The sequence below is a fragment of the Chlorocebus sabaeus genome, chromosome 20 (assembly GCF_047675955.1).
Source record: "Chlorocebus sabaeus isolate Y175 chromosome 20, mChlSab1.0.hap1, whole genome shotgun sequence".
NCBI classification, from domain to species: domain Eukaryota; kingdom Metazoa; phylum Chordata; class Mammalia; order Primates; family Cercopithecidae; genus Chlorocebus; species Chlorocebus sabaeus.
The window spans coordinates 78084107-78104364 of NC_132923.1; the positions used below are offsets into that span (position 1 = coordinate 78084107).

The window sequence follows — 20258 nt, forward strand, 5'->3', positions numbered from 1 at the left end:
TTATTGAGTGCCCACTATACAGCCAGCACTGCTGTGGGCCATAGGAATGAAGTAATAAAACAAAGTCCATCTTTTCACAGAGTTTATCTTGTCATAATATAGGTGGTCTCGCTAATGGGATGGAAAATATTAGAATCTTCCTCCACACTAGAACCAGAAATTTGTAACACTATAGCTTCCTATTCCTTGGACATTGCTTGGAAGTGCGTTGACAGCATTTACTACTGTGAACTTAGATGTGTGAATTCATTTGGGCCTGAATGTCTTTCCATGTATTTGTTTACTTGGATAGCTCTGCTCTGATGAGGTGATCTCACCTTTTAACTCTGAAGACAATCTGTTGTTTTTTATTCACAAGTTCTGAGGGTCAACTCTCTATAGATCCAAGAGCTGAAAAATTGTTTATACACACACACACACACACACACACACACACACCACAGTCTAGTGTGGGAAAAAATAACATTAGCTTTGAAATTGGCTTTGGTTTGAATTCCTGCTCCATTAATTCCTAGTTCTATGTCCTTCAGCAAGTTAGCAACCCCTCACAACCCCTTTTTATTGCTTAAAAAAATAATAATAGAAGTAATATATTAATATGTTTTTACGGTTAACGTTCAAACTTCGTTTTATTTTACTGATTGTATTAGGGTGTATACTACATTTTTTTTTTCTTTGAGATGGAGTCTTGCTCTGTCTCCCAGGCTGGAGTGCAGTGGCACAATCTCGGCTCACTGCAAGCTCCGCCTCCCGGGTTCACGCCATTCTCCTGACTCAGCCTCCTGAGTAGCTGGGACTACAGGCACCCGCCACCATGCCTGGCTAAATTTTTGTATTTTTAGTAGAGACAGGGTTTCACCGTGTTAGCCAGGATGGTCTTGATCTCCTGACCTCGTGATTCGTCCACCTCAGCCTCCCAAAGTGCTGGGATTACAGGCATGAGCCACTGTGCCTGGCTATACTACATATTTTTAACATATAACAGTAATAGCACTTTCAAGTGATATTATATCACTACTTGTATAGTATACGAACTTTACAATATAGCGTTGTAATTTCTTCCTTGCAATTTCTTCCCTCCTGGACTTTACATTACTGTTGCATGTAGTCAAATTGTTCCTTGCTTTTAGAATCTTAACTGCCACAAAGCTCACATCAGTATGAACAGTCCATACAAGTACATATATACAACATATATATGTTATAAATCTCACACTATGTTATTTTTGTTTAAACAGACAATTCTCTTTTAAAGAGATTTAAATATTAGGAAAAAAATCTTACATATGTACTCATGTAGTTACCTAATTCCCTATTCTCTTCTTTCTTTTATGTAGATCTGGATTTCCATCTCATATCATTTCCTTCTGCCTGAAAGATGTCCTTCAACATTTCTTGTAGTATAGGTAGATTGAGAACGAATTCTTTCAGATGTTGCATATCTTTAAGAAGCCCTTACTTTGTCTTCATTTTTGAAAGGTATTTTTAATGAGGTATAGAATTCTCAGTTGGCTGATTTTTTTTTTCCTTTCAGTACTTTAAAGACGTTGCTTTACCCTCTTCTTCCTTCCATTATTCTCAACATGAAATTTGCTGTCACTCTTATCTTTTTCTCTCTGTAGGTAATGTGCCCTTTTTTCTTTTTTCTTTTTTTTTTTCTTTTTGAGATGGAGCCTGGCTCTGTCACCCAGGCTGGAGTGCAGTGGCGCAATCTTGGTTCACTGCAACCTCGGGTTCAAGTGATTCTCCTGCCTCAGCCTCCCAAGTAGCTGGGACTACAGGCATGCACCACCACGCCCAGCTAGTTTTTGTATTTTTAGTAGAGACGGGGTTTCACCATATTGACCAGGATGGTCTCGATCTCTTGACCTCGTGATCCGCCAGCCTTGGCCTCCCAAAGTGCTGGGATTGCAGGCGTCAGCCACGGTGCCGGGTTACCTTTTTTCTCTGGTAAGGTTTTCTCTTTGTTACTGGTTTTGAGAATTTGATTATGATAGGCCATAGTACGGTTTTCTTTGTTTTTATTTTTTTCCTGCTTGGGGTTCCTTAAATTTTCAGGATCTGTGAATTTATAGTTTTCCTCAAACTTGAAAATGTTTTCAGTCATTTCTTCAAACATATTTCCTGACCTCCCCACCCTCTGCTTTTCAGAGACTCCAACTGCATATATACTAGGAAGCCTGAATTTATCCTATAGCTCAGTGATTCTCTGTTTATTTGTAATATTCTTTATTTCTCCATGTGTTTAATTTTGGCTTGCTAATTTTGTTATGTGTTCAAGTTCACGAATCCTTTCTTCTACAATGTCTAACCTGTCATTAATCCCATCCAGTGTATTTTCATCTCAGGCACTGTAGTTTTCATGTCTAGAAGAATAGTTTCATTCTTTTTGTATTTTCCATGTCTCTATTTAACTTTTTGAACACGTAGAATACAGTTATAGTAAGTATTTTAGGCTGGGTGAGGTGGTTTATGCCTGTAATCCCAGCACTTTGGGAGCCTGAGGCAGGTGATCACCTGAGGTCAGGAGTTCAAGACTAGTGAAACCCCACCTCTACTAAAAGTATAAAAATTAGCTGGGCGTGGTGGCGGGCACCTATAGTCCCAGCTACTCGGGAGGCTGAGGTAGGAGAATTGCTTGAATCTCGGAATCAGAGGTTGCAGTGAGCCAAGATCACGCCACTGCACTCCAGCCTGGGCGACAGAGTGCGACTCCATCTAAACAACAACAACAACAACAACAACAAAAACTGTCTTAATGTCCCAGTGTAGTAATTCTAACATCTGTGCCACTACTGGATGGGTTTCAGTGGATTTTTTTCCCCTCATTATGGGTCATATTTTCCTACTTCTTTGCATGTCTGGTAATGGGAGGCCAGGCATTGTGAATTTTACCTTGTTGAGTGCTAGCTATTTTTGTATTCCTATAAATATCCTTGTACTTTTAGAAGAATAGGTGTATGCAGTGAAGTTACCAGGAAACAATTTGATCCTTTTAGGTCTTGTCTTTAAGATTTGTTCAGCAGTACCAGAACAGTGCTTCACCCGAGCTAAGCATTCTCCACTACTCGGGCGATACCTTTGTGAACTCAACATACCTGAGACAAGTCTCAATCAATTTAGAAGATTTATATTGCCGAGTTTAAGGACGCACCCATGACACAGCCTCAGGATGTCCTGACAACCTGTGCCCAAGGTGGTTGGGGTACAGCTTGCTTTTATACATTTAGGGAGACAGGAGACATCAATCAATATGTGTCTGGAAGTTGGGACAGCGATGGTGGGGTAGGGGGCTTCCAGGTCTTAGGTAGATAAGAAACAAAAGGTTGTGTTCTTTTGAATGAGCTCAATTCCCACTTTTAAATGAACTCAGCCTCTCACTGAATACACAGTTTAGACTGGCTCAGCAAATCTGCATTTTTACATAGACTGGCTCAGTGAACCTGCCTTTTTACATTAACAATAGGGCAGAGGAAGCAGTCAGATATGCATTTGTCTCAGGTGAGCAGAGGGTGACTTTCTGTCCCACCTGTGAAGAGGAGCTATCAATTTACATTGCCAGGGTAAAATTCAAAGAACTGTTTTGGATAAAGATCTTGAGGTCCACAAGGAATTTCCTTGTGGGCAAATTGTGAAGGAGATATGTAGCTTTTTTTTTCCTAATATTTGCAGCTATCTTATTTAGGAATAAAGTGGGAGGCAGGTTTGCCTGACATAGTTCCCAGCTTGACTTTTCCCTGGGCTTAGTGATTTTGGGGTCCCGAGGTTTATTTTCCTTTCACACCCTTCAGATTGTCTACCTGAATCATGAGGATTTTTGAGTCTGGCCAGTGGGAATAGATACTATTCCTGGCTCTGTGTGAGTGCCCAGCATTGCACTATGCCCTCTAGTATTTTTCCATTGCTTCTTTCTTTAAGTTAGAAACGGGGGTTTTTATTTTGTATTCCCCAAGGTCTAAAGTGGTACTTTCAAATTTTGACTGACCCATGTTTTCTTCAGAAGTACAGTAAAGGAAAGGGTTCATTCTGGGCTAAGTGCCCCTCTTCCAAGATCCTACAGCAGTTTGTAGGTTCTCCATCATGAAGCTTATTATTATGATTATTACTATTTTAGCAGACATCTGTAGCAGACAGACACGGAGCTTGTTACATTGTTGTGGAATTGGTTTTTTTTTTTTTTAAGACAGGGTTTCACTCTTGCCCGTGCTAGAGAGCAGTACTTCTCAGGCTCAAGTAATCTGTTTTATTTCATTTTGTTTGTAGAAACAGGGTCTCACTATGCTGCTCAGGCTGGTCTTAAATTCCTGGGCTTAAGCAATCCTCCCACCTCAGCCTTCCAAAGTGTTGAGATTGTAGGAATAAGCCACAGTGCCCAGCCTGAAATTGCACATTTGATTGACTTTATGAGGGCAGAGACAGAGTCAATCTCATTCAGTGCATCAGTACCAAGCACAGTAGGAATGCTACAAGTTTAATGAAACACTAAATCTGAATCATTCATTCTGCTTTCAAACTCCTTGGCAAGAAATGAGTCTTTCGACAAGTCCTAGGGTTGCAGGGTTATGGGGAATTTTAAACAGTAGACCAGGCCTCTGGAGTTCATCTGCATGTGAGCTCATAGCTCTATCCTGTTGGAAGGAGTTAGACCTAGACCCTTACGAGCCATTTTCACATAAAACCAATGGACCCAGTACATGGTGTGGAGTGTGTACGGGAAAGCTTTATGCCAGTGTCTCTGTTCAGGGGGCTTTTTAGACGAATTGGGCAAATCTGAATTCTGTACAGGTCTTTCCTTCCACATATATTTTAATGCCTACTGATACCTGGCACTGGACCAGAAACATCTTTGCTTTTGCATTGCCAGAGATGCTGTTCACATGGTATTCTGCATTATACTCTAGAAAGCACCATTCTCATTTGATATGATGTATATCCAGACAGCCCTGGCAGGGTCCCCATCCCTGCCTGCTATGTAAAATCAGTGAAAAGCATATCCATTTTACATTTGTTTTGTTGATTTAGCCCATTACGTCTTTTTAAGAAACCCTAACCCTGCTCTAAATTAAATTTAACAGACATCTTCAAGTGCCTACTCTGTGCCATGCATGGTGTTACCAGAGGGACTGGTTACTGGATAAGCCCACTGACAACAGAAGTAACACCCCCATGGTGGCCTGAGAATGGACCCTAGCAGTGTTTGGTTTCTGAAGTGGGCACTCCCTCTTTACAATTCTTTCTCTCCATCTTTTGCCATCATATTCAGAGTACAGCCTGAGAACAAAGGTGAGATGGGACAAATTGGGAAAAGTGTGAGAAGTGAGGTCATTTAATTAATTAATTAATTCATTCATTCATTCATTCCTCTGTTCAATATTTATTGAGCATCTGCTATGTGTCATACACTATGCTGAATATTGGTAGCAGAAGGACTAGCAGACATGGTCTTTGTCTTTAAGGAATTCACAGTCCAGGGCAGGAGGCAGACGAATGAAAAATTACAAGGTGTGAGTGACAGATGCTAAGGCAGGGGAATGCAGAAGGGCAGAATCTAATTTCTTTTTTTTTTCTTTTTTTTGAGACGGAATCTCGCTCTGTCACCCAGGCTGGCATGCAATGGCGTGATCTCAGCTCACTGCAACCTCCTCCGCCTCCCCAGTTCAAGCGATTCTCGTGCCTTAGCCTTCTGAGTAGCTGGGACTACAGGCCCCCGCCACCACGCCCAGCTAATGTTTGTATTTTTAGTAGAAACGGGTTTTCATCATGTTGGTCAGGATGGTCTCGAACTCCTGACCTTGTGATTCGCCCTCCCCGGCCTCCCAAAGTGCTGGGATTACAGGCGTGAGCCACCGCATCTGGCCGTCAGTATCTACTCTCTTGAGAAACTTTAAACTAGACAGAAGTAGGGTTTATCCTCCAATTTCTAACAACGTGATTTCTACATGGTGAGCACTCAGTAGAGAGTCAACAAAGCCTGGATTCTGTTCCTAGCTGTCTTTGAAGCTACGTGTCCTTGGGCAGTCATTTCAGCTTTCCAGGCCTCAGTTACCTCATCTGTAAAGTATAATTGGTGATATTAGCTCTGCCTGCCTTACTGGAATATTGTAAGGATTAATGGTCATGAGCGTGATTTTTAAATTGCAAAGACATCTACAAAATAAATTACACAATCATAAGTTATATTCTTAAATATTTGTTGAATTTTAAAATAAAAGTTGTTCAGCACTTGGGTGAAATGCTGAACGACTTCACATAAGGGCTGCACGACCCTTTTCTTTAAAAAACAGAGAGACAGAGACTTAAATAACCAGCAAGTATGCAACCTTCACAGTTCACAAAGCAGGTCTGGCTTGACTTTTTCATCAGCCCAGAAAGATATTGCTGTTATCCCCATTTTATCAATGAGAGCAGTGAGATCCCAAAGAATTTGTGCAAGAGCGGAAGCTCTTAAAAGCCCAGGCGGGCCCGGGCGCCGTGGCTCACGCCTGTAATCCCCAGCACTTTGGGAGGCCGAGGCGGGCGGATCACCTGAGGTCGGGAGTACGAGACCAGCTGGGCAACATGGTGTAACCCCGTATCTACTAAAAATACAAAAATTAGCCGGGCGTCGTGGCCCGTAATCCCAGCTACTTGGGAGGCTGAGGCAGTAGAATCGCTTGAACCCGGGAGGTGGAGATTGCAGTGAGCCGAGATCGCGCACTGCACCCTAGCCTGGGCAAAAAGAGTGAAACTCCGTCTCAGAAAAAAAAAAAAGCTCAGGCGTAGGCCACTTCCCAAGGTCTCTACAAATTAGAAAAGACGAAGCCCCAGACCTCTGAGGGCGCCTTTGCTCTGGAAACCCCGCCTCCCGGCACTGGAGGGGCTGGACGACGCTTCAACCCCGCCCCGTGACGCGTTAGGCCCTGCCCCCGGGCCATTTTCGTCTCGCGGGATCTCTCGGGAGGATAGACGGGGTCAGGTCCCATCATGGCGGCGGAAGAGGCTGATGTGGATATCGAAGGGGACGTGGTAGCGGCGGCGGGGGCACAGCCAGGGTGAGGCTTACAGACCGGGTCTCTCTGGGGCGGAAAGGGGACTGGATTCAAGGAGAGGGCCCTGGGAATACTGCAGGTCCGGCAAGGGAAAAGGGAACAGAAGACTATCGCCTGGGCCAGGGTCTCCTGTGGGCCTGGGAGGCGCCGCGCCCGCCGGCTTGTCCCGAGCCCAGCGGGCAGAGGGGTTACCTGGAGCTCAGGTACTCCTGTGTCGCTTTCACCTTTTGCCGGATGCTGTGAGGGCACCGATTTCGCCTACCACATTGCGTTTGTTTTACATTTAGATTCCTTCTTCCGTTCCCTCCTTTACAGGATCTCCTCGACTGTAACTAGAACAAGAGCGGCTACGGACGAGACCTGAGCACAGGGACTCTTACTCTGTGGCTCGCTAGGCGTGTGACTTTGGGCGAGTCGTTTCATCCCTTCCACATGGGGATAGTTGTAAAACTTCTGAGAGGCAGCTTGACTTAAAGGGGCCAGGTTTTAGAGTTGGACAGTTGTGGGTTTTCCTTCTGCATTTGCTCACCCTACCAGTTAATAGCAATGTGACCTTGGGCAAGATACTTAACTTGTCTGAGCCTCAGACTGCTCATATTTAAACTGAGAGTCATGATATGTGCCTCATGAAATTGTGAGGATCAAATGAAATGATTGTGAGATATGCTTAAGCATACAGTAGGTGCCCTCTAAATGTATTCTTTACCATCCTGTTACTCTCGGGGACAGTACTGTGAGAATCCAGTGAGGGATCACATTTTTTAAAAATACCTCTTCCAGCAGAACAAACAGCCTAGTGTGATTTGACACGGAACCTCCTTTGACTCCTTGCTTTCTGAATGAAAAATGAGTCTCCTTTTTTTTTTTTCTTTTTTGTATTTTTAGTAGTGATGGGGTTTCACCATGTTGGCCAGGCTGGTCTCGAACTCCTGACGTTGTGATCCGCCCACCTCGGCCTCCCAAAGTGCTGGGATTACAGGCGTGAGCCACGCGCCCGGCCATGAGTCTCCTTTTAAGTCATGGAGTCTAGCCATGGAGTCTAGTCATTTAGTCTAGCCATGACTATACTAGCCAGGAATCAGAAGACCTGAGTTCTAAAGTCAACCATCTATGTCTATAATTGTGTACAATTTCCTTAGAACTGTATTAGCTTGAACCATATGAAATTGCCAATATTTAGACTATTTTTGTTCTATAAAGTGGCTATTTCATGTAGTTCAGCTTAATATCAGGGCCTCTGTGAACTGGGGAGAAGTGCTAACCCAGCGCTTGAGATACTAACATAGTGTGTTTAGAAGTGTATCATGAACTCTAAAGCCCTATAAAGACATGAGGGGTAATTAAACTCATATGGTCATTGCCCCTCAAAGCTTTGCAGATGAGTAAGGAGCCCTTAATAACAATACTTGTTGACATTCATGCAATGTTTAAATCTTCACCAAGTGCTTTTGCATGCTTGATTTAATTTACTTTTCACAACAAGTTATTGAAATAGGTTGGCAGGGATACTTATCTGCAGTCTAGAAAGAAATGGGCTGGCCTTAGAAACACTAAACATTGATCACCTGAGGGCATTGGCGGTATGCTTCTTCCATAGATTTATCTTAATTTTTCTGATTGTGTTTAATTTTTCCCCCTTTTCTTTTTCTTCCTATTTTAGTTGAGGCCTAGGTCTACTCACCAGTAGCACTCGTGATAACAAGCAGGATTACAAAGGTTATTGGTTCCTGGTGATGGTTACAACCATTGTCTTATACAACCCCAAGGAGTATCATTAATATTATATTCTGGTAAATAGTGCCCAGTGGTGTTGGAGCTCCAATCATATGGAATTTAGTGTAATGGTACTCTCTGAAGTATGTAGTTACAGTTGATGATAGCATCTGTGAAACCCTTGAGGATTAATTTAATAGACACTTGTAAGCACTTGGTAAGTGCTAGATGTCAAAGTTAGAAGGTGGCATTGAAACTTTTTGGTTTCTCTTCTACTTCTACCATTCTTTCTCATCCTCCTTTTCTTAATGTTCTTTACATCCTGGTGTTGCAAGGAGTTTTCTCATCGGACTTTTATTCACTGACCACAGAGGTCCTTCTCAAGACTTCAACTTCTCTTTGTTAGGTTGAATGATACGAAGTTTTACCAGTGTTCAACCATTTTTGACTTGCCAGCTGATGTTTCCCAAATCTGTTACCAACCCAGATCTCTCTTAAGTGACAGATCCATTTATCCAGTTCTCTGAATCTATCTGTACTTGGATGTCCCACAGGCACCTCAGTTTCACCTTATAAGTTTTCCGCACTAAATCTGCCTGTTCACTGTACCCTAGTATAGTAAATGTCACCTGCACACACCCAGTCACCCAAAGCACAGACCTAAACTTCATCATTCCTTACTTTCCTCCTTCTACTCCTCTACCCTATCAGTTATTTAGGGCTGTTGATGCTGTCTAAATATCTTCTTAACTGTATTCACTTCTTCCTGTTCTCACTGTCCCATAGCTCTAAGTTATTGTCACTTTTCTCTAGTATTTTTATAATCTCTCCCTCTTAACTGCTCCTTGTCTTCTTGGCCCCCTTCTGTTCTATTCTGAAATTAGAGTAATCTTTCTTATATCCAGATGAGATCATGTTATTCTCTTCACTCCCCAGTTGGTTTTTTGACAAAAATCTTCATTTTTTAACTTCCAGAGATCTGACTGATCCACGCCCCACCTACCTTATTCATTCAGTCCAACAAATACTGATTGAGTACTTTCTACATGCCATGGACTGATATATAACAGTCTATCAAAACCAAGTCTGTGCTCTCATAGAACTAACATTCTTGTTAGATGACATAAACAGCAGTCTTATACGTATGTCAGATGGAGATGGGTGGAGAAAGATAAAGGAGGGGAGGTGAATGGTTTGTCAGCTTTATCTTTTACATTTATCCAGGAAAAGTATGTAAGATTGGAAGCTACAGGACCTCAGAGGCAGTATGAATATACTAGAAGGACTGGATTTGGAAAGTGGGAGAAACAACAGAATTGGGGCAGATTAAATGGGGGTTGTGAAGAAAAAAGGGCAGGCTTGGATTTTTGGCTTGGATAACTAGGGAGATGGTAGTGCCACTGAGTGAGATGGTGAACAATGGAAGAGTAGCAGATTTGGGAGGAAAGGTGATTTCAAGCTTTAAACATGCTAATATGTGGTAATCAGGCAGATATCCAGAAGTAGCTACCAGAGTATGAGTGTTGCTGATTCTTCTTATTGAGGAATAAAAAGATTTCTACAGTGAACTTGAAATGATAGTGGTTCTACTTTCTGAACTCTTGGCAGACCTAGTTATTTGAGCAAAGGTTTCCTTGAGCTAATACAAGTCTCAGAATCCTTTATTTAGCCTTCCTGGTAGTCTCTTCCAGGTCATAGTTGGCATTTAAGATTAAGCCTATTTGCCATCAACAATTGAGAGAAATGATTGCTTTTAGAGAATAGTTCATTAGTCCCACAATTTATTATAACTACTGCCTAATTAAAGATTCAAATTTATAAGCCTGTTGAAAGGTTTTTGCAGTCTTAGAGATGGAAAATTCTTACCACTAGACTAGGTCTAGAAAAAGTCAATAAGCAAAATATTAAATTTATATCATGGATTGAGCCCCCCAAAACTTATTCAGCCTTTTCAAATATGGGGTAAACAATGTAACTTTAAAGAGTTCTTATGAGCTTAATGAAAAGAGTGAGATAATTAACAAAGTTTGATCTCTCGTGGACATTGAAAAGCCTCCAAATCAAATTAATTTTTTAAATTGTATGAGTTGTTATTAAAACCACGTTTTTCTTATCTATTCACTGTACTGCCCTTTGAGTATTTTCTGTTTTGGTTCTGTCATCTAGTTTTTTTTTTTTTTTCCATTTTATGGGTGGTGCTATTGATGGTGATTTTTATAATTTAGATACAGCTAAAAGGTTTAATCACAAAGTTGAATTCCTGTATACACATGGGTACTGGTACTAATCAACTGAAACTGCATTGTTGGTTCATAGTCACAGAGCACGTTGCGATTGCTGCTTTGGGGTATTGTTTTCCTCATGAGATTGTTTATTCTTGAGAACCAAAAGAAGTGAGCAGTCAGACTTGATGTTTCACAATTGAGATGGGGTAGCTTAGCACTACCATGTATTTCACAGGCCAAAGAGGTAGAGCAGGCATTTCCACGATGTTAAATCTGTTTGTTAAGGGGAGAAGGGAACTAAGCAAATGCTTAGTTCTGTGCCTAAGCTTCTGTGCTGTGTGAGTTACATTCATTAACCAGTATGATTTTCACTTATATACTCATTTTCTTAATTATTACAGAAGTGACAAAAGTACATCAGTTTTACAAAAAGATCACTATCTTGATTCATCTTGGAGAACAGAGAATGGCCTTATTGTAAGTATTTTATAAAAATATCAGGTGCATTAAGCTGTTATTTATTGCCTAGAGTGCTGCTTTTTTTTTTGTTTTAAACTTAGTGCTAGTTCTCAACTATCACAGATGTAATATTTTTCTTTTTTAGAAATTTAGAATTTTTCTTACTTTAGAAATAGAAACCTCCTCTTTTGATATTGAAAAATGGCCTATTGAGGAACAGGATTGGAGCCCGCTAGATTTAGGTACAGATCCTTGCTGTACCACTTCTCAAATTTGTGAACTTCAGTTTCTTTACACCTAAAAAAGTGGTAGGTGGGCAAGGTGGCTCCTGCCTATAATCCCAGTGCTTTGAGAAACCAAGGCAGGAGAATTCCTTGAGCCCAGGAGTTTGAGATTGCAGTGAACTCTGATTGTGCCACTGCTCTCCAACCTCGGCAACAGAGTGAGACCCGGTCTCAAAGAGAAAAAAAAAAATGGGATTGTCACAGGGCTTATTTCTTCATGTAGTAATTACTTATTGAGTACTTATTGTGTGCCAGTCAGTAGGTTAGGCTTGGAGAATATGACTATAGTGCAGACAGACATGTTCCTGCTCCCAAGAAGCTTATATTCTAAAAGGGAGTTAGATAATAAACAGGCAGACAGACTAGTAATAGATTTTGAAGGAAATAAGCAAGATGCTGACTGAGAGTACCAGAGTGGGAAACCTAGTTTAGATTTAATTGTCAGTGCGGGAATCTCAGAGGAGGTGAGATTTAACTTGAAATTGATGGGAAAAAGGGTAGATATGTGAACAGTTAATATAAAAAATTCTAGGCAGAAGGAACAGCAACTACAGAAGCTCTGGTTGAAGGCCAGTGTCTAGAATATGGTGGGAAAGGGAGGAGTGGCAGCATGTGGCAAAGTTGGAGAGGCAGGCTAGAGTTCTGTCATGCGGGACTTATGAGTAGGATTATGCTAAAGGGTTTACGTTTTTTTTTAAAGGAACTGGGATATCATTGAAACATTTCTTATAGATTTAATAGAGATTAGCAATACATTTTTATAAAATTAATTTTGGGTACTGTGGTAAAGACTGGAGGGAAGTAAGAGTGGAGTTAAAGGTACCAGTTAGGAAACATTCACAGTAATTGAAGCAAGATTTGATGATTGGGACTTGGCCTGAGGTAGTAGCAGAAGAGATAGAATAGATGGATTTGAATTATATTTTGGAGGTAGAACTGGTTGATAGATTGGATATGGGCATCAAAGGAAATGGAAAGAATCCACAGTGATTCCTGAATTTCTACATGGAATAACTTAGTGAGCAACAGGGCCTTTTGTAGAGTTGGGAATGCAGAGGGAGAAGCAGGTGGCGATAAGTGATGGTGAGTTCTGTTTTAGATATGTTGAGTTCTAGAAGCCAATTAGATATCCAAGTACAAATATTGGATGGGCTGTTGGATATTATGGTCTAGAGGTTAAAGAAGAGATATGAGCTGAAAATATTTAACCTGGAGCATTGAAAATGAGTAGGATCATGGAGATTGTAACAGGAAAAAGGAGAGTTAGTGGCGAGTTTTGGAAAGAGGTTAAGTGTCTAACAGAGCATCTGATGCCTAACAAATAATTCCTTTTTTGGGTGGCGATTATTACCTCATCCTGGGCAGGAGCATGAGTCTGGGAATCCAACAGACTCGGGTGTAAAGTCTCTGCTCTTCCACTTAAAATGCGAGTAGTGCTATAGTCGCTCCAGTAAAGTATTAATGCCTATCGGAGTGTTACTGTGGTAATCAAAAATATGTCTGTGTGCTCAGTAAATGGTGGCTGTCATTTGTAATCATTATATCATGTATTTTTCTTTAACAAAACAGAAGATAATTTCAAAAAGCAATAATAAAAAGAAAAATATATTCTCCTTTTTAATAGCCTTGGACCTTGGATAACACCATCAGTGAAGAGAACAGAGCTGTTATTGAGAAAATGTTGTTGGAAGAAGAGTATCCTTTAATGATGATGAGGAAAGTACAGGTTTCAGGGTGAAAAATCTATAAATGCAAAAATTCCAAGAGGCTACTGTTTACTAGATGGATTTTATTCAGCCCCAGACTGCTATTATATAATATCATGTTACCTATGTATGCAAAAAGCAGCATTTTATTCCTTGGGTTCTGTTTTACTGCTACATCTGAGATCTGATTGCATATTTTGAGTTTCTGTCACTAGCCAACTGTTTATGATATCTGAATATTGAGTAGAAATGATAGAATATTTAAGTCACTTTGAACCTTAAGTCCAAGCTTGCATTTTTAAAGTTATATAAGCTGAAACCCAGAGATGTTAATTTGTCCAAGGACACAGAGTTGGAACATGTAAAAGTTCTTCTCGCTTCATAATTTACAGGTGTTACGTGGGAGGAATCTAAATAAAAAGCACAAAACAAATACTATAGAACGAATATTTTTTTTCTCTACATTTGTGGATCCTTATTTATAGCTCAGTTTTCATACACATAAAAGAAGAGGATTGAACAAAATGATTTCTGATTTTATGATTTATAAAGATAGCTAGTCATAGTCTAATAAGTAGTGGTTTATTAACCTCTTTCATCTTCATTTTATGGATTTCTCCTCACTAAGCCAGAATTTCTCCGTTCCCACGATTTCCACTTATTGCCATGTTGATTTTAGAGTGTCTCTGTACCTTTAATTATCATAGGTTAACCCCATTTAGGCTTTCTTATTCTCTAATTCTCCCTAGACATTGCAGTTGTAGCCTAGATTATTGCTCTTCAGAGAAAGTCACATATAATTTAAAATTTTCCGATATCCTCATTTAACACAAAGGAAATTAATTTTAACAGTGTATATTATATAACCTAAAATATTTTAAATATTCTCATTTTAACATTTAATCAAGATAAACACATGAGATAATTTTACATTCTTTTTTTTTTTGAGACGGAGTCTCACTCTGTCGCCCAGGCTGGAGTGCAGCCGCCGGATCTCAGCTCACTGCAAGCTCCGACTCCCGGGTTCACGCCATTCTCCTGCCTCAGTCTCCCCAGTAGCTGGGACTACAGGCGCCCGCCACCTCGCCCAGCTAGTTTTTTGTATTTTTTTAGTAGAGACGGGGTTTCACCGTGTTAGCCAGGATGGTCTCGATCTCCTGACCTCATGATCCGCCCGCCTCGGCCTCCCAAAGTGCTGGGATTACAGGCTTGAGCCACCGCACCTGGCCAATTTTACATTTTTTGTTTTGTGCTAAGTCTTTGAAATCCACTGTGTTTTTGTTTTGTTTTGTTTGTTTTGTTTTTTGAGACAGAGTCTCGCTGTGTAACCCAGGCTAGAGTGCGATCTTGGCTTACTGAACCTCTGCCTCCCTGGTTCAAGCGATTCTCCTGCCTCAGCCTCCCGAGTAGCTGGGATTACGGGTGCACACCACTACACCTGGCTATTTTTTTGTATATTTTTTTTTTTTTTTGAGACGGAATCTCGCTCTGTCGCCCAGGCTGGAGTGCAGTGGCCGGATCTCAGCTCATTGCAAGCTCCGCCTCCCGGGTTCACTGCCATTCTCCTGCCTCAGCCTCCCGAGCAGCTGGGACTATAGGCGCCCGCCACCTCGCCCGGCTAGTTTTTTGTGTTTTTTTTTTAGTAGAAACGGGTTTCACCGTGTTAGCCAGGATGGTTTCGATCTCCTGACCTCGTGATCCGCCCGTCTCGGACTCCCAAAGTGCTGAGTTTACAGGCTTGAGCCATTTTTTTGTATCTTTAGTAGAGATGGGGTTTCACCATGTTGGCCAGGCTGGTCTGGAACTCCTGACCTCGTGACCCACCTGAGTCGGCCTCCCAAAGTGCTGGGATTACAGGCGTGAGCCTCAGCGCCCAGCCAAATTCCACTGTTTTATACTTAGAGTACATCCTAGTTCATGCAAATAGTGTTTCCACTATTTGCTCAGAAGTCACACATGTGATTGGTGGCCACTGTGCAAGTCTAGATAAAACACAAGTAGTCAGTGGTTCACTTCTAGATATGGAAACAAATAATGAGAGTATCTTTGTTCTCAGCACCTATTCCTAGCATGGTACCTGACATATACAGTATACAGCCAATAAATACTTGTTAAGTGAAGAATATCTCAGGCTAATCTTAAAGTATTTCATCAGACTAGTTTTAAGAACTTTAAGAGAGAAGTTCCCTGGTAGATTTGATCTAAATGTTTACTATTTTTATTAAGGTAGAGAAGATCCTTGGATTCTTTTCTGTAGGCTTTAGAAATGTGAAAAATTATTCCAAAATTGCCTTGGACAACCAACCAAATTTATCTTTTACATTCTCCATATGCTTTGGAAGAAAATATTTAAACCAGGGTGTCCAATCTTTTGGCTTCCCTGGACCACACTGGAAGAAGAATTTTCTTGGGCCCCACATAAAGTACACTAGCGATAGCTGATGAGCTAAAAAAAAAATCGCAAAATAATCTCATAATATTTAAAGAAAGTTTACGAATTTCTATTGGGCCACATTCGAAGATTCTGTTCTGGGCCACATGTGGCCTGCAGGCAGAGGGTTGGACAAGCTTGATTCAAATGTGGAGGCTGTTTCTTCTTGTAGTCACTTCTAATTGCGAAGACAAGGAAACTATTAATAACATTTATGTAGCACACCTTTTGTATGAGTGATGTAAAAATTACATGACTGTAATATTGTTTAAAAAGTTTCCTTAATAATTACACAGATATTATTTATCTAAAAAATCACTACCGGAAAAAGTCTGGCTTGATCAAAAGGAAGATGATAAAAAATACATGAAGAGGTAAAATCAATTTATAATATTTCTAAAAGTGTGGATTGTATTTTTAGAAACCTCACATGCTTCCTTATTTTCTTTTTTCATGTGATGCAGTCTGCAGAAAACAGCAAAAATCATGTATGTACTTGTATTTTATATTTCTAAATCTGTTTTCATTGGTTAAAAATTATGGAAGAATTTTTTTTTTTTTTTTTTTTTTAATTATAGTTGGCCTGTGGAAAAGCCCTCTTGACCTTGGGTGATACAAAAACATAAAGTAGATATAAAAACAGGTTTTTTTTTTGTAAAGATGTTGGAATGGCACAAGTATAATTTTATCATGTTATTTATTTGCCAGAATTTCTTTTACGGCCCTACATAGGCAGTTCTATCATATTGTGAAAAATATGGTTGTCTAGGGATTTATGGGGAAATTTTGAGAAACTGTTATGTAATATATTGGAATTGACTTGATTTCTTTTATTCTGTCAGTTAATTTTCACTTATTTTCAACAAAATTTTCATTTGGATTTGTGACTTTCAAAAATTATCTGGAGAAATTAACTATTTTAAAAATATCCTTTCCCTATAATTGAAAAAATGTTATTTAGCATTTATGAATTTGGAAGTTTATGGTCCCTTAAAGGGTGGGTTTACATATTTGCAATTGCCCAAGAGGTTGAGTACTGAGCAGCCTTTTGCTTTTGTATTTTGCTGAATAAACAACGAAATGAAATTAACAAAAGGATTAATGGCTTGCTTAAATTAGTGAGCTTCATCAGTTTTATTTTCAATTCCTTGAGATAATGAATTTTAAAAACAGTAAATATAATGCTGTAGTTTTTGACTTCTTTCCTATCTTAATATTTACATGGATTTACATGAAAGAACTAAAGAGAGTATTTGTGGAACCGATTTAAACTCTTACATGCCTTTCAGGATTTGGGAATGTATTAACACCTGCTGCTTTGTATCCAGTCTAAGGGAGCCTATTTGTTTGTTATCACATTGACTTCCTTTAATGTCTTTTAGTGTTATCCTCACTCAGACCCAAGGATTATGTCTTTTGGGGCTCCCATCATCCTGAGCTAGAGACACGTGACAGGGTAAATCTCTGCCCCCAGGTAGAGGCTGTAGCCTTCTTGTTTTGTTTGTTTATTTTTAATTCCTAGACTCAAAGTATTGAATTTAGCCCATGGCAATCTATAACCTTTAGTTACATAAATATGGAATGTTCCATTTCAGAAATTTTTTTTGCAATTCCTTTTTTTCCCCTCAGGGTACATTCTCCTACAAAACCAGCCAGTTACTCAGTAAAGTGGACGATAGAAGAAAAAGAGCTGTTTGAACAAGGGCTGGTAAATAGAGCAATTTTAAATTTTTAGTAAAATAATTTTAGAAGCAAATATTGGTAAAGTTATAAGGTTAAATTAATTTATAGAGACCTGAATTTTCTTTTTAATTACAGTTTTAACACCTTTAGTTCTTCTGTAGTTAGAGTAATGATGTTTATAGTGTAGTGCAAGAGAATTCCTTTTAACTTAGATCTAAGGTACTAAAATACTAAAATAGATTTAGATCTGTAGTTTTCATTCTTTTGGTGGTATAAAAATCCAAGAAACTGAGGTATATCTGTATACATGACACCAACTACCTGGATTAAAAGGCAGAATTATTTAGTAGTCTCTTTTTTTTGAAACAAAACAAAAACTTGTATATTTGACACTGTTGGGAGTGATCAGCTGAGTTTTTATTCAAATTCAGCATTGTATACACTGTCTAAATATTTCAGCAACTGTAAATGAAGACCAGAAACTTTTTTGTGTGTGAATGTCTATTACACTGAAATCCATTTAAATGTTCACAAGTTGCATAATGCAAAAGATATGTATACTGGTTTCTAATTCTGAAAATACCCCTTAATATGAAGAAACTTAAAAAAAAATACTTAGGATTTTTTTTTTTTTAATTATTTTACTGTCGAGATTAGTTTTTATCTTTTCCTTTAAGGTGCATGTTACCTAGTAGTGTTCTAAGTAATTTTGAAATTATGTGTATTTATACATTACATATATAGAATATTTGTATATATTAAATTTATGTATGCTAATCGAAGTATCATTAACGTTTCTACAGATGATGAGAATAAAATGTTTGTATTTGTATTTTAGTCAACACCATGACATCTATATACTGTATGATATTCTTATATAAATATATAAACGATCTTGAGGTTTTTATCTCTTCAAGACTTTTTCCTATACTGATGATTTTTTTAATATTGATATTTCAGTCTGTTGTGTGATTATCATTTATATGATCTAACTTTAATGAATCATTTATTTAAGATTCCTGACAACTTTGGTGTTTTGCCTCTTATCGAAGAGCAGATACATAATGTTAGATTTTAAAGGGAAGGTGAGGGTTAAAGAAAGACACACACATACAGAAGGAGGGCAGCTCAACAGCAAATACAGGCTTTATGTCCAGCATAAAACCGACAGAAGTGGGGGACCAACCTAATGCCAGAGCCCGCTGCTGCTTATAGCCTGGGGCATTTTATAGGTATGGGCAGAAGAAGTCTGGGCAGCAGGATATTGATAAGATGTTCCCGTCATGAGGTGGTTCTGGCCCTTGTTCCAGCAGGATGTCATCATGGTATTCTGGGTGTTTTTTGGACCGTTGTCGAGCAAGATAGGATAGGGACGTTTCTTTAGTTGGGCCTTTGTTTGTCTCGTGGTCAGGTGGTTAGGCAGGATATTTCTCATGGCCTGAACACCTGTGAAGTGTTTCACTTTGACAAAGGTCTGCAAAATAGCAGGGAGCTTACAACATGGTGCAGTTTGTGCTAACACATACATACATACATAATATGCAAACAGATTGAATTTAAGGTTCATTTTTTTAGGTTGTTATTTTGGTGGTACTTATGGGGACTACATTTGCATGGTTTAAAATTCAAAAGGTTCCTAAAGTTATAGGGTATTAAGTCTTCTCACACTCATCTTAGCCTTCAGTTCTCTTTGCCTGGGGTAAGCAGTGTCTTCTTTGTGTTTTCCTCCAGAGATATTTGTCCATATATAAGTAAATATGTATTTATTTATATAGTGATATAGAGACCTCTGTAAGGGAGATTTTAAACTTGGAATGTTTGCTTACACAACAAGCATGGAATTATTGGTTGTATTCTCAGCTTTTCTTAACCCATTGATAAAGTTTGCTTACAGACTGAATTCTCTCAGGCTTGGGAGTAGGGAATTGGGTGGTACTGAATGATGAAGAAAGGCTTTTTTCCTTCCCTTTTTTGGGCATGGGACTCTCCCTTTGCTCTATTTTGAAACTGGTGAATTTTTCTTTGCTCCTTTTTTTTTTAACCTTTTTTTTTTTTTTTTTTTTTTTTTAAAGAAACAGGGTCTCACTATACTGCCCAGGCTTTGAACTCCTGAGTTCAGGAGATCCTCTTGCCTCAGTCTCCTGAGTAGTTAGGACCACAGACACATGCCACCATGCCTGGCTTCTTTGCTCCTCTTGTTCGTGTTCTTTCCCCAATTTTTCTAGTACCCAAGTCCCTACTCTTCTACCAATCATACCTTAATCCGGATCTGTCCTGTCTCCACAAATGTTCCATGCTACCTACCAGTGTTACCTATTTGTCTTCATCCCACAATAAAGATAAATAGTTCTTCAGTAAAATTGATCTCAGCTAGGTGTTAAGAGCAATCTTAAATAATTAATTTATATTTATAATAATTTTCAGAAGTTCTTTAAGAAATTGTCCAAATGTCATGTTTTCTAATGAATATCAGAAATTTACTTAAATTAAGGTTTATCATTTGGGCCAGATCTTTGAAAATGATTTGCTGCTGTAAGGCATGACTGCCTGGGCTGTAAATCTGACCCTAGGGCCAACTTTCCTAAGTTGTGGCTAGTTTTTTGTTTTTTGTACTTTTAAGAATTCTAAAAATTTAGAATTATTGAGCTACGTTAGGAAGTAGAGAATATCTTAAGTTGGGGATATTGCAAAGAGGCTTTACGTATTAAATTGTAGTTAGAAGATACCCA

At 39.3% G+C, this 20258-nt stretch overlaps 1 protein-coding gene across 4 annotated transcripts in view; it reads left to right on the forward strand.

Moving 5' to 3' along the window:
* Window positions 1-6932: 6932 nt before the first annotated feature.
* Window positions 6933-20258, forward strand: part of MYSM1 (Myb like, SWIRM and MPN domains 1) — a 43549-nt gene continuing 30223 nt past the window's right edge. For 3 of the 4 annotated variants that reach the window (XR_005241177.2, XM_007978555.3, XM_007978556.3), the window contains exons 1-6: window positions 6933-7031; window positions 11368-11443; window positions 13334-13404; window positions 16143-16220; window positions 16311-16334; window positions 17476-17554. Coding sequence is in view for 3 of the 4 variants with exons in the window: in XM_007978555.3 (XP_007976746.1) it covers window positions 6964-7031; window positions 11368-11443; window positions 13334-13404; window positions 16143-16220; window positions 16311-16334; window positions 17476-17554 (396 nt within the window). In the remaining variant the exon portion in view is untranslated. Of the gene's footprint in view, window positions 7032-11367; window positions 11444-13333; window positions 13405-16142; window positions 16221-16310; window positions 16335-17228; window positions 17555-20258 lie in introns of those variants that run through there. The other variant, XM_007978557.3, reaches the window with a different exon arrangement.